At 42.5% G+C, this 12,154-nt stretch overlaps 1 protein-coding gene across 1 annotated transcript in view; it reads left to right on the top strand.

Annotated features, from left to right (window-relative positions):
- Nucleotides 1–948: 948 nt before the first annotated feature.
- anapc1 (anaphase promoting complex subunit 1) overlaps nt 949–12,154 on the top strand; it is a 62,682-nt gene continuing 51,476 nt past the window's right edge. The window contains exons 1-13 of the mRNA XM_084076908.1: nt 949–1,136; nt 2,449–2,688; nt 3,854–4,018; nt 4,773–4,815; nt 5,360–5,460; nt 7,183–7,265; nt 7,619–7,692; nt 7,857–8,002; nt 8,151–8,302; nt 8,921–9,064; nt 9,208–9,426; nt 10,232–10,327; nt 10,727–10,817. Coding sequence (XP_083933034.1) covers nt 2,473–2,688; nt 3,854–4,018; nt 4,773–4,815; nt 5,360–5,460; nt 7,183–7,265; nt 7,619–7,692; nt 7,857–8,002; nt 8,151–8,302; nt 8,921–9,064; nt 9,208–9,426; nt 10,232–10,327; nt 10,727–10,817 — 1,530 coding nt within the window. The 5' untranslated portion in view covers nt 949–1,136; nt 2,449–2,472. The remainder of the gene's footprint in view (nt 1,137–2,448; nt 2,689–3,853; nt 4,019–4,772; nt 4,816–5,359; nt 5,461–7,182; nt 7,266–7,618; nt 7,693–7,856; nt 8,003–8,150; nt 8,303–8,920; nt 9,065–9,207; nt 9,427–10,231; nt 10,328–10,726; nt 10,818–12,154) is intronic.

The raw sequence follows: 12,154 nt of genomic DNA on the forward strand, positions 1-12,154 counted from the left end.
AAAAACCTAACTTTTGGACGGACATCTTGGATTTGTGGGCCGCCATTTTGGAATTTTGCGTGGCCAGCGGTATTTTTGAAAAGAGTGGGGTTTGAAGAGTAAATGTACCAAATTTCATGCTTGCATCACAAAGTGAACGATTCTTGCTATATTCTGCTGTTAGCAGCTGCACTAAAAGGAAAAATCCTTGTTACACTCACTCCTCACAAGAGATGTGACCTTGAATATGCTGTTAATTAGAGAATATTAGTCACCACTTCCTCACGTAAATATCATCTCATTTAGTTCTAAATGCTGTTTACTTTTTCCACCTTATATTTTTGTACTGCAGTGGGCTGGTGAACTCTATATACTGTTGAATCACTGACGTAGAACAGTGGTTCTCAAAGTGGGTTCTTGAGGGGGTTCCCGGGTCCCCAGCAATATAGCATAAAAATCACTTTAACCCTATTTTATACTCTACAAGCTTAGAACACATTGTGAATGTAGATCTACTATTTTCAAAAACTCCTTTTTGAAACATTTTAACAACAACACAAGTCTTTTATGGGGGTCCATGGAACACACTCTTTCAGATCGGGGTCAGCCCGTGGCCAAATGTAGGGGGGTGTAGGTTAAGATACACCTTCAGCCTCCTGAAGGTGTATCTTTAGGGCAGTTTTGAAAGTGAGTAGGGTTTTGCACTCCTTTACTCCTTTTGGTAGGGCGTTCCACATTTTTGATGAATAGCATGAGAACGAGTTAATTCCCTTTGTTGGGGAACAAAAACATGTTACAAATGTTTTTTTTTTTAAATTAATAAATATATATTTAAAGATTTGCACAAATTTTCACGATTTTTCTAAAAATGTGTGAGGTGGTGCAACTGGCCCCTGAGCTAGAGCTACCCTTCGTCCTGCCTCCTGATTGGTTGGCACGAAGAGGAAGAGACTCTCGGGACAGCAAAGATGTCCGCGCACATTTGAAAACCTGGTGCTGCTAAATCTCTCAATTCTCTGGACTTCACTTCACTTGACACGAGTTGTTTTTATGCTGCTGTTGTTGTTGACTACGCGGCGCTCAAGCAAGATTCACACAAAGAAAAGACAACAAGACGACTAGTCCGCGACAAGAGCCTGACTATTCCTTATTATCAGGTTCGGTGTCTCACACTGCATAAATAATATGCAACACTCGGCTAGCATTCAGGGTTGCCAGATCTGCTTATTATAATTTCCCCGCACGATTTCTTTTGAAAATAGCCGATCTACAAGCTCACGATGCGACGCGTTGTGAGCTTGTAGATCTGCTATTTTCAAATAGCTGATGTATTATGTTAAAGTGCTCATGTGGCCCACAGTCGCTTTTTTGGGGCTGGTTTTCCTAGACCCGGTTGCTTGTTTCTCTCACAGAATCTGGCAACACTGCTAGCATTAGCTGATATGCTAACACTAGACAGCTAGCATGCCATATAGGGAGCTGTTAGCTAGCCTAGCAGGCTAACCTAAACTGCATGACAGGTTTTCTCATGTTGTTCGTTTGTTGTTATAACCAAACCTGCTAAGCACTACTTTAGTAGTACGTAGTAGTAATAGTAGTAGTAGTAGTAGTTAACTAATAGCAACACCGACAAACGCCTAAATAGACGTTTGGTATCTTACTGAGTAAACGGTGTCTATGTAAACATCTTTATGTTTGTGTCCTTGTTTTGTTTACGGCATAATATGCAACATTCAATCAAGTTGATTTGTGTTATTACCGTGATCGTATCGTGCACACGTGTCAATTAAGATTACATGGACTAAATTGTACACCGAAATGTGCTGTTATGTTCAAGGTTTGTTTATCATTGTGTTCTTGTTTGTCATCTGTTGAAATGAGCTGTCCTGTTTGACAGTGGACGGTCATCTTGCTCTCTACCCCACCTAGCCTTGGATCAAGACTATAGATGTATTTTATCGAGTCTGACTTTTACTTTCGTATCGTAGATATAAAAATGTCAAAATCGACAAAATACATCTATTATAATCTTGATAAAAATATATCAAGATTATAAAATTGTGTTGCAGATTAAACTTTTTCATAGATTTTATAGATAGCTTCATAGAGTTGTTTGACAGCACTGTCATCAGTGTTGATGACAGTTAATGTTTATCTTTTCTATGAATATGTTGGACATTTAACCACTTAAGCCTCAATACTTAGTAAACCTGAGCTTTCACTCTGTACTTAGTCTGCTCTTTCCCCCCTCTACACCAAACCTCTTTGCTAAAAATAGCAGATCTACAAGCTCACAATACTAAGGCCTTGTGAGCTTATAGATCTATTTTTGGCTAAAGTTCTCCTCAGAATAGAAATGCTAGGGTTCAAGTGGTTAATGTAAAAAAAAAACGGACCCCCTGTTGAAGACCCCTGCATTAGCCTTTTCATTGATTTCTCTCTATCCCTGGGAACCCCCCCCCCCCACAGAAATAATGCTGATATCTGGAACTCATGTCGGACGTCCTGTGTGAAGAGAGAGCCACGATGATCGCCGCAGGGGAATTGCAGTCGTTTGTCCCGTTCGGACGTGAGCACTGCAGGAACCATCCCAACGCCATCAACTTGCAGCTCCGACAGCTGCAGCCCGCCTCTGAGCTCTGGGCCTCGGACGGAGCCGCTGGCCTAGTGGGGTCCCTCCAGGAAGTTACCTTGCAGGAGATAGAGAGGGTAGGTAAAAGGGGTAGGGGTATGTTGTCTGCTGCTGGCAGCTGTGGCAAAGTGAATTTCACCTCTGGGATCAATAATGTATTAAACACTGAATATGTGAAAGCTCTTACTTGGCTGAGCAATCATTGCTGAGCTTCCCAGAAACAAGGTCAATAGAATCAGGTTGTAACCGTGCTAGAGCAAGTTAGAACTCAGAGTTCCTCATATTTCACACTGAGGCAAGTGTGTATACTGTCTGTATTGTTTGTTACTACTGGCTATATTGTGTTAGCCTGGTAAACCAAGCTTTTGGCTGGCGTTTTGCAGAAGCCAAAAAGTGGAAGAGCCAATCACAGTCTGTGCTCAGGGCAGTGTGATTGACAGACGCTGATTGGCTTTTCCACTTTTCGGTTTCTGCAAAACGCCCAGGCAGACCGGTCTGCAGAAGACGCATGAAATGTGTTGAATTGTGGATTTGTTCACTGTTTTTTTTTCTCGCGCTTAGCCAATCAGCTGTCAGCTAATGAATATTTATGCTTAACACATCGGGTGCCAGCATTTTTTCATAACATCTTACCGTGGGTGCCAGCATTCTCCCCATTGACTGCGCTTTGCTGTTTAAAGCTTCCGCGTGCGTTACAAGCAACTCCACGCAAAAAAATGCATCGATTCATGTTGTGCCATGAGCCTGGCTACAGCCTGGAACCATAACATTCCCCTCGCGAGTTACAACGGGGGGGGGGATCGCGCATCGCGCATGACCGGTTTTCCCCACAGGAAACAGATTCGGAGATATAGGCGTTTCAAAGTAGGAAATAGACAGGAAGCGGATGGGAAAGTTTCCGGTGAGCGATCTGGCACTTCCTTCGCAGGATTACAATGGGTGCTCCCAGAGCTGCTCTAGCACCGCCCGCGCGGAGAAAAAAAAAAAGAAAAAGACTAAACTCACGGTTCAGACCGTGTTCGGCACCGAAGCGCCACTATGTAAACACACGGTTCAGACCGTGTTCGGCACCAGATGTGTTAATAAGCAGCAGTTATAGCAGGTAAAACGGCCTGTGTGTTAGAAAAGCAGAAAGAGGCACCTGATTTGTAAATATCGGTACAATAACTGTTAAATAGACACTGGAATGTTCCAAACATGAATGCTATAATATGGGACTTTTCTCTATCTGTCTATTTACAGGAAATTTGGCAGCTGAGGAAGGGCTGCGTGGGATCTGGAGAGGAGAATGCAGGGTTTGAGGAGGAGCTTTACACGGCAGGAAACATGGTGATCTGGAGCCAAGGCAGCCGCTCCCAGGCGTCCAGTGTCTATAAGGCATTCACTGTGGACAGCCCAGTGCAACAGGTTAGCAGGGCTGCACAATTATTCTGTATATGACTGTTTCCCGAACAGTGGGTCGGGACCCGTTTTTATGGGTCACGAGTAAATATTCCCTTTTCATGTTTCCTAAAAAGAAATATTTCAAAAGATTTCAGAAATACAACATTTCTTTCCCAATCATTTGCTACATTTAAATTAAATTAAATCTCCCCCCAAAAAATCGAAGAAATTCAATGAATGTAAAAAACATTAAAAAAATAGCAGATCTACAAGTGCGACGCGTTGAGAGCTTGTAGCACTTTTCACTAGTTTTGGTCTCGGGAAGACAGCAAATATATCTTTTGGGTCTCGAGCTAAAAAACTGCTGCATATCATCATGTATCACAACTTCATAATTGACAATTATGGAATACCATCATGTCTGCACTGCAGTAGTGAGAGATTTGATCGGATTTAGGATGGCTGGTGTAACAGGTTGGCTGCTGCTGCTGTTGCGGCTGCTGCATTGTGTAGTGGTTTCTAGCTGTAGGGGAGAGTTTAACACTATTAGAGCAATGTGATAGTTGTACTGAGTAAAATGGACCTGTACTGAGAAGATGGACCTCTCAGAGATGATGATGATGATGGCCCTTTTGGAACAAACTGATTTGTTGCGTCTCTGCACCTGCTGCCTAAAAACAAAAAGTGAAATATGTTTATTTTAAAGTATAGGAATGGGTAAACATTTTAAAATATACAGTTAAAGAGAACAACATTATCTCTCCACTTCTCTCTGCAGGCTCTTTGGTGTAACTTTGCAGTTCCACAGTCGAAGAAAGATGGTAAGTGGTTTAATTCCAGTTGTAACGGTGTCTTCTTCTTTCGTGTAACGTCAGAGGTCCAACTCGGTGTCGTGTAGCCATGCCCGCATCTCTGGTCCTAGGTCAAAGAGGCTGGCTTCCGAGGGTGGTCTATATAAGGGGCAGATGGTGATTATATGGTCGGCGGTCTGCTCAGGGTCACCGCACTCGCATGCCGCACTGTCCGCCAAGCCCCACGTCTTCATTGATGTTTTAGTAACGGTGTCACTAAGGTGTCACTTAGGAGTGTGAAATTAATGAGTACATTGTGGATGAGAGATTTCATCATAAACAAGCACTGCTCCTATGCTCAAAACAAAAAACAAAAATAAAGTTTCTAAAAGTAAAAGATGGATTAGTTCTACTATATCCATTTTCTAAAAATTGTAATACATAAACTCGTTTACTTGTACTTACAGTTTGTTACATTAAAACAAATATCTGTCTGAAAAGCATCGATTCCAGAGTTTTATGTGTGGAATAGTTGGATGTTTCCAGTCTCGGACTGATGTGTGATGTGTTGCAGTGGATGAGGACATCGAGCAGACGGTGTGTATTGTTCAGAGCAACTGTGTCAACGTTCACAGTGTCACCGGGAAAGACTTCACCTCACCGCTGCCCTTCCAGGTGAGACAAAATAAATAAGCTGGTACAAAGTAAAATCCATATTGTTAATTTAACAGAGAGAGTGCAAATGGAACCAAGTGGACCACAACCCCGACGACCAAATTCCATCCCATAGTTTTCATTCATAGTTTAAGCGGACTGTTTAAACCTGATGGAACGTTGCTGCATCGGTGAACATTTTGATGAGAAGATGCTCACAGGATGATCCTTGATAACTGCTGCACCTTAGACCTCACACCCATAATCCCAGTAAAGAGGTTCCCCACAGCTTTCTTTTAGGGCTGTGAATCGTTTGCTATCTCACGATTCGATTCCGATTCTTGGGGTCACGATTCTGAGTTTTATCGATTTTTTTCAAAATAAACGATTCTCGATTCAAAATCGATTTTTTTTTCGATTCAAAAGCGTTTTTTCCAATTCAAACGATTCGATTCAAAACGATTCTCGATTCAAAACGATTCTTGATTCAAAACATAGGATACATTTATGTAACTTTTATAATTGTAAAGGTTTTATCAACTGATAATAATGTAAACACACAAAGGTAAATCCAAGATCCTCCCCCCCAATTTTTTTTTCTTTCTTTTTTTTGAAAATGTTTTTTTTTTAAAATGAGAATCGATTCTGAATCGTCCAACATGAGAATCGCGATTCGTATTCGAATCGATTTTTTCCGACACCCCTACTTTCTTTACCGTATATTATCACAGCAGCAATCAATTGTAATCAATTATAGAAATAATAGATAAGAATACAATTATCGATAAAAAAAACACAGAAAATAGCCGATCTACATTTCTGCATGATTATACAGTATATAAAAAAACAAACATTAAAAAAGCGATAATCGTTAAGTAAATAAGCGATAGTTGCAGCCCTACTGTTGAATGTGTATTATTTTTGTGCTGACGCACATGACTGTGCGTCAGCCAGACTGCAGATATTACCCAGGCGTGGCATGTTGTCAGGATAACCAATCATGATGGAGACGTTGGATCACTGACAGCTGACTGGTGGAATGAGTGCCATCAATATCAGACGCCTGCAATTAACTGTGTACTGTATGTGTGTGCTTGTATATTTGAGGGGCGTGTGTGTCTGTGCACATACAATATTTGCATGTGTTAACTACTACATTTTTGTGCGAACATTTGTGTGTGTGGATGGGGTCTGTTACAGACCAAATGCATTGTGTGTGTGCTGTTCAGCGTGTATGTTTGTGCGTGTGGTTGTCATTAGTTGAATGTAATTGGATCCACGGGTATGTTTGACTGCTGTGTTGTGGCAAACAGCGTGTGGAGGAAACTGAGGAAATGAGATTTAAGTTCTGCTTGTTAAGGACACTGTAGTAGTGTAGTGGATTCTTCCTACCCTGTACAATCCTGAGTGTTAATTCAGCACGGAGATCTTGTAAACTCTAAATTAACACTCAGGATTTTGCTTATGCAGCCATTCTCACTGGCTGCACGGACGCTCCGCTTGGTCACGTGAAGATTTTTTTTAGAGCGCGAAATAAAGCGCGTTTTGGGCACTTTTTTGGTGTGTTCTGTCAACTGTGCGTAACTGGCTTCACACCTGCAGCCACATTTTCAGATGTATCTAATATTTATATGTTGGCAATCGATATGTGTCAAACAGTTTTTGACATAATGTATATATCTTGTATACCTGTCTTAAAATAAAATACTAAAGATGAACTAAATGAATCTCTGTGTCTCTCAGGTCTCCAATCTGTGGTCAACCAAATATGGACTGCTGCTCGAACGCAAAATTACTGCGACTGATGCACCACTTAGCCTCCCGGGGTAGATATACACACACTCTCTCTCTTACACACATATACTCACACATCTACACAGTAATATGGACAGTCATGCATGCTCACGCACATGGTGAAGCACTGACTAACTGTAAAACATGAATTTATGCAGTGACCAAATAGACAGACATAAATATTCCAAATCATAGACACAAATACTAGTGTTTTTACAATACGGAAATAAATACTTCTCGTCCAACATAAAGTATTTTTTTATTTTGAGGATTTCTCTATGATTTTGCAATCATACCAGAGGAAAAAATGGAAACGGAATAACCTAAAACACTCTAAACTATATTTCTGATTAAACTGTACTGTACTGTATCTTTCTGTCTGTAGGGAACCTCTACCTACAGTGTTCAGTATGTTGCATCCTCTGGATGAAATTAAACCAGTGGTGTGTAAGCCAGCAGGTGAGACACCTCAATATATAATATTGTATTTTATGTGTCAGTGGCTTTGTGTGTATGTAAATCTTTTAGGCAGTATGTGTGGACATACAGTATGTGTTTATGTTTGAGTGCGTGTATTGTCTGTCTGTGAGGTGTTCATGGCGGTACATTTCTGTGTGTTTCAGGTGTTAACGAAGGGAGTCGTGTTCAGTACGTGTCAGACTGCACCATGAAGATTATATTCAGCTGCTGTCAACCCTCCTTAGTTGTGTCCTACGACACTATACAGGGAACACACTCTGTGTGGGCCCTCCGAAAAGTCACGGCTGATGTAAGCGCCCCACACACACACACGCACACACATGCACACGCACATGCACACTCACACAATATTAATCACTTAGTTTCTCAATTCACTACTTGCAGTTTCGGAAATGGTCTAACCGTCCCCATGCCTCCTTTCTCTCCTCCTCCACCAGGAGCAGTCTGCAGTGCTGAGGCGTCCAGTGGAGCAGCTCGGGACCCCAATGGATCTGATGGCCCCAGGCTTCCTGACCTCTCACCTCCGCAACATCTCCCGACTGGACTCCCCCGGGGGCAGCGGTGGTAGCTGTTCCGGTCCCGCTACAAGGTGAATAGCATTGTGCAGCCATACTCTCTCAGCCCCATGCCCAGGGTCGGATTAGCACAGCCTCACGGGGCTGCAACCTGGGCCGCAAACACTCCCGGCAGTGCCAATCAACAACACAGTTTTGTCTTTTATTTTTCCATCCTGTGCTCCGTGCTTGTCTTAATCCGTGCGTGTCTTAATCTGGCCGTGCCCATGCCTTTTCGCAAGCAATCTCAAAACAATTACCATCATCGGTTTGGATAGTTGTAATTGGGTATTGCCTCTGGATCGCCTAAGACGAAGATAGAGAGAGACAGAGAGATAGTGTGTGAGTGTGTGTGTGTGTGTGAGAGAGAGAGTGCTACAGTATTTGCATATTTCACCAGCACGTTCGTGTTATTGACCAAAACACAAAGGTATACTCATTTACTTCCAACGTCAAAGAACTCATTTGCCAGATTTGTCAGGTTTTAAAAAACCTACGTATACACGCTAATGTTGGTGGAAATAGGATATATTGGAGTTCTTTGCTCAAGGTCACATCGGCAGTAGCATTACTGCCTGATTTACTACAGCATTACTTCTGCTCCATTACAACGTTGTACCTTCCCTGACTCCCTCCCTGTTCTCTGATCTTAGTGGATCAGGACCTTCTGGCATTGCAACAGGTTCTCCTCTCCACTTCGGCGCACTGCACGGACACCAGAGCAGGATTGTGCCGTCGTCGCCGGGATTCCACTCACGGGTGCACTCCCCGAGTATATCCAACATGGCTGCCCTCAGGTAAGTTTTAGTTTGATACATTCATACTTTCAAGCTCAGAAACATTTTAGAAACTAGCTCCTGGTGATCAGTTCTCGCACTCTTTTTCTTTCTCTTCATCCTTTTCTTCCATCCACGTCGTTCTGCCTTTGTCCCTTTTATAGCCGCTCCCACTCCCCAGGCATGGCGACTCCATCCTTCTCTGGTGCGGCTCGTTTCAACACATCGTTCCACAGCCCGTCCTCAAGGGGGCAGCACAGCCTGCTGCCCTCTCCCAACAGCACCACCAATGAGTCTGTGCTGGTGCCAGAGATGGAGCCCATCATGCCAGACCTGTGCATGGAGCAGCTGTGGAGCGAGACCGCGTCCGCTGGTTCAAACAGGTAGACTAGAACATGCCTTGCAGCTGCAATTTGTAAGTTAATGTCCTAGCCGGGATTTGAACCCGGGTCTCCCGCCTGGGAGGCATAAGTTGTACCGCTCTCCCCTGCTTGGTCGAGATATTGCACTTATTAGCTTCAGCTTCAACTATACACATTAAAATGAATGTACCTCTGAGAGTGTACACATGTAACCAAACAGACCTGTAATTTAAGTGTCTATTTTGTTTTATTTGTACATTCTCAGAGTTACAAAGAAAATGTTGTTGGGGTAACAAAAACAAGCGTTCTTCTTCCCCAACCCTCCTGGGGAAAACAATAGCTGTGCAGGGAACTGGGGATCCCTATGGTGCCCTAGTGGTACAAAGTCAGCATTACATCCAGTATGACAGACGAACAAATCAACAGACGGAGACCGATCCATACCCTGACCCCTCTCCACTCGTGGAGGGACAATTAACACTGAGGGGTTTTCTGTCTAGCTGGGGCCAGTTGATTGGGCTGAAATCCATGATGATTCTTTTTTTTTTTTCAATCAATGGCTAGATTCTGTGTTCTTGCCAACATAACAACTTCACCTAAAATTCACCAACATTTGGTTCATGGTAAGTTTCCTAGCTGGGGGTATATGGATCATATCTATTATCTTGTTCAAGTTTCCTAGCTGTGTGGGGGGGTATATGGATCATATCTATTATCATGTGTTTATAAAAGCATTATTTTTTGACAGGTAGAGACATTTTAAATCTCAATCAGAGTTTCAACAGTTATTTGACAGTAATGTATCTCTGTGCTGTGTATGTTGAAGGGAGATGAGCAGCCAGGCATCTAAAGTTTTCCTGACCTCTGACCTCTGTGAGAACCACTACCTCTGCTTCCTGGTGGAGTCACACCAACAACTCAGGTACGCACGCACGCACACACACACACACACACACACGCGCGCGCACACGCACACAGATGAAGGGGTTTCTGGTCTCTGAGAACGAATCAAACTGGGGACATTGCCATTACACATTGTTCTATTAAATAGTTTTAGCTGATGAGTAAATTAAAAAGCGTTGGAGATGCATTTGTCTGTTCTTTTCTTCATTCCCCTTCTTATTGATGTGTATGTGAGTTTTCCACTTTATAACTACACCTCAATTTTCAAATGTAATTCCTTCCTCTGTTTTAATGCTGTTTTGTTTTAAAAATGTGTTTTATTGAGTTGTCTTAAGAATTTTGAGTGATATTGTGTGCCTGAAAGGTTCTGTACAAGATGTTAGTAATATCTATAATGTGGTTTTCAATGTTTCCTCAGGTGTGTGAAGTTTATTGAGAGCAACGATACATCACAGCTCATATTCATTAATGTAACAGCCATCCCTGCCAAGGACGCAGCACCTCTGCAGGTACATGAAGGTTCTGATGCATCATAATCAGGGGTGGACAAAGTATGTACTCAAATAAATACTGAAGTATTCTAAAGTACATATTACCCCAAAACATATTGAAGCAATGAAAAGTATCCGCGTGTGACAAAACCAGCTAACTCCATTGGGTCCTCAAACTGTCGGCTAAACCAGCTAACTCCACCCCCTCTCCCCTGCGCTGCACACAGAGCTCAGAGCTGCTGCAGACTCAGAGCGGAAGATAAACAAACTTTAACGAGGCAGGGGTTTTCCCCCCGTAGTCTGTTAAAAGTGACTATGTTGTGTACCTGTGTTTTCTGGGGAGAAATTAGTTCATATAGCATTTCTCTCGCAGTCTCGCTACTGAAACTGCAAGTCTGTGAACCCCTCTTTGCAGAAGTTATTGTAATATTTAAAGTCTTGCTTATTATTGTAGGCCTATATAAGCAGTGTCATGAAGCATCAGGGCAGTAATTCACGCCTTGTGATGCGTTGTGAGCTTGGAGATCCATTGTCAGTCAGCTGTTCTTATCAATGGTGGACAAAACCTCCTACTTGAGCTGGATTGGGGTGAAGTGGTGATAATATAATGACACTTGCAAGTATCTGACAATATATAGAGTCACAATACCAACTTTGAGGCAGTATTGCTTTGTTTTAAAAATGTAAGGTTTTCATTTCCTGAAAAAAATATATTTAGTTTAGTTATCATTTTCTGAAAAATGAACAAGGTAAACGCATACATCAAATGCAGAGAGACAGTTTAGTAAACTAGGTTCACAGGTAAACAAAGAACTTAGCATCAGTCTAAACCAGGAACAATATACTATCAAAATGTATAATCTGTACATTGAAACTATAGGATACCAGGTAAACAATTAACCTAGCATCTGTCTAAATAACATCTAAATTACATTTTTAACTGCATATGTCTGCACGGTCGTCAAGACTAGATCAAGTACCACCGGCTAAGGTGGAGTCTGACTCTGAAGAGATGAGTCTTGGAAAACTTGGATGTTTTAGGGAAGGTTCAGAGAGCTTCCCTGTGTTAGCTGATCTGAGTGAGCGGGAGGGGTTGTAGGGTTGGATCAGGCTTTGAAGGTATGGAGTGCCAGGCCTTTGTTTGCTTTGTAGGCCAGCAGCAGTGTTTTGTATTCTGTGCAGGCAGCAATGGGAGCCAATGGATGGAGCGGAGAAGGGGGGAAGACATTTGGGCTGGTTGAAGCATAGATATAGAAACATAGATACCTCATTGGCCTCTGCGGTTCATTTGAACGACCTGTATCGCGGCCGCCATTTTTGGAGAAGGCAAGCTTCCTGACTACTGGCCAATCACA

Source organism: Gymnoscopelus microlampas (genome assembly GCF_963454915.1).
Source record: "Gymnoscopelus microlampas genome assembly, chromosome: 13".
In the NCBI taxonomy this organism is placed as follows: domain Eukaryota; kingdom Metazoa; phylum Chordata; class Actinopteri; order Myctophiformes; family Myctophidae; genus Gymnoscopelus; species Gymnoscopelus microlampas.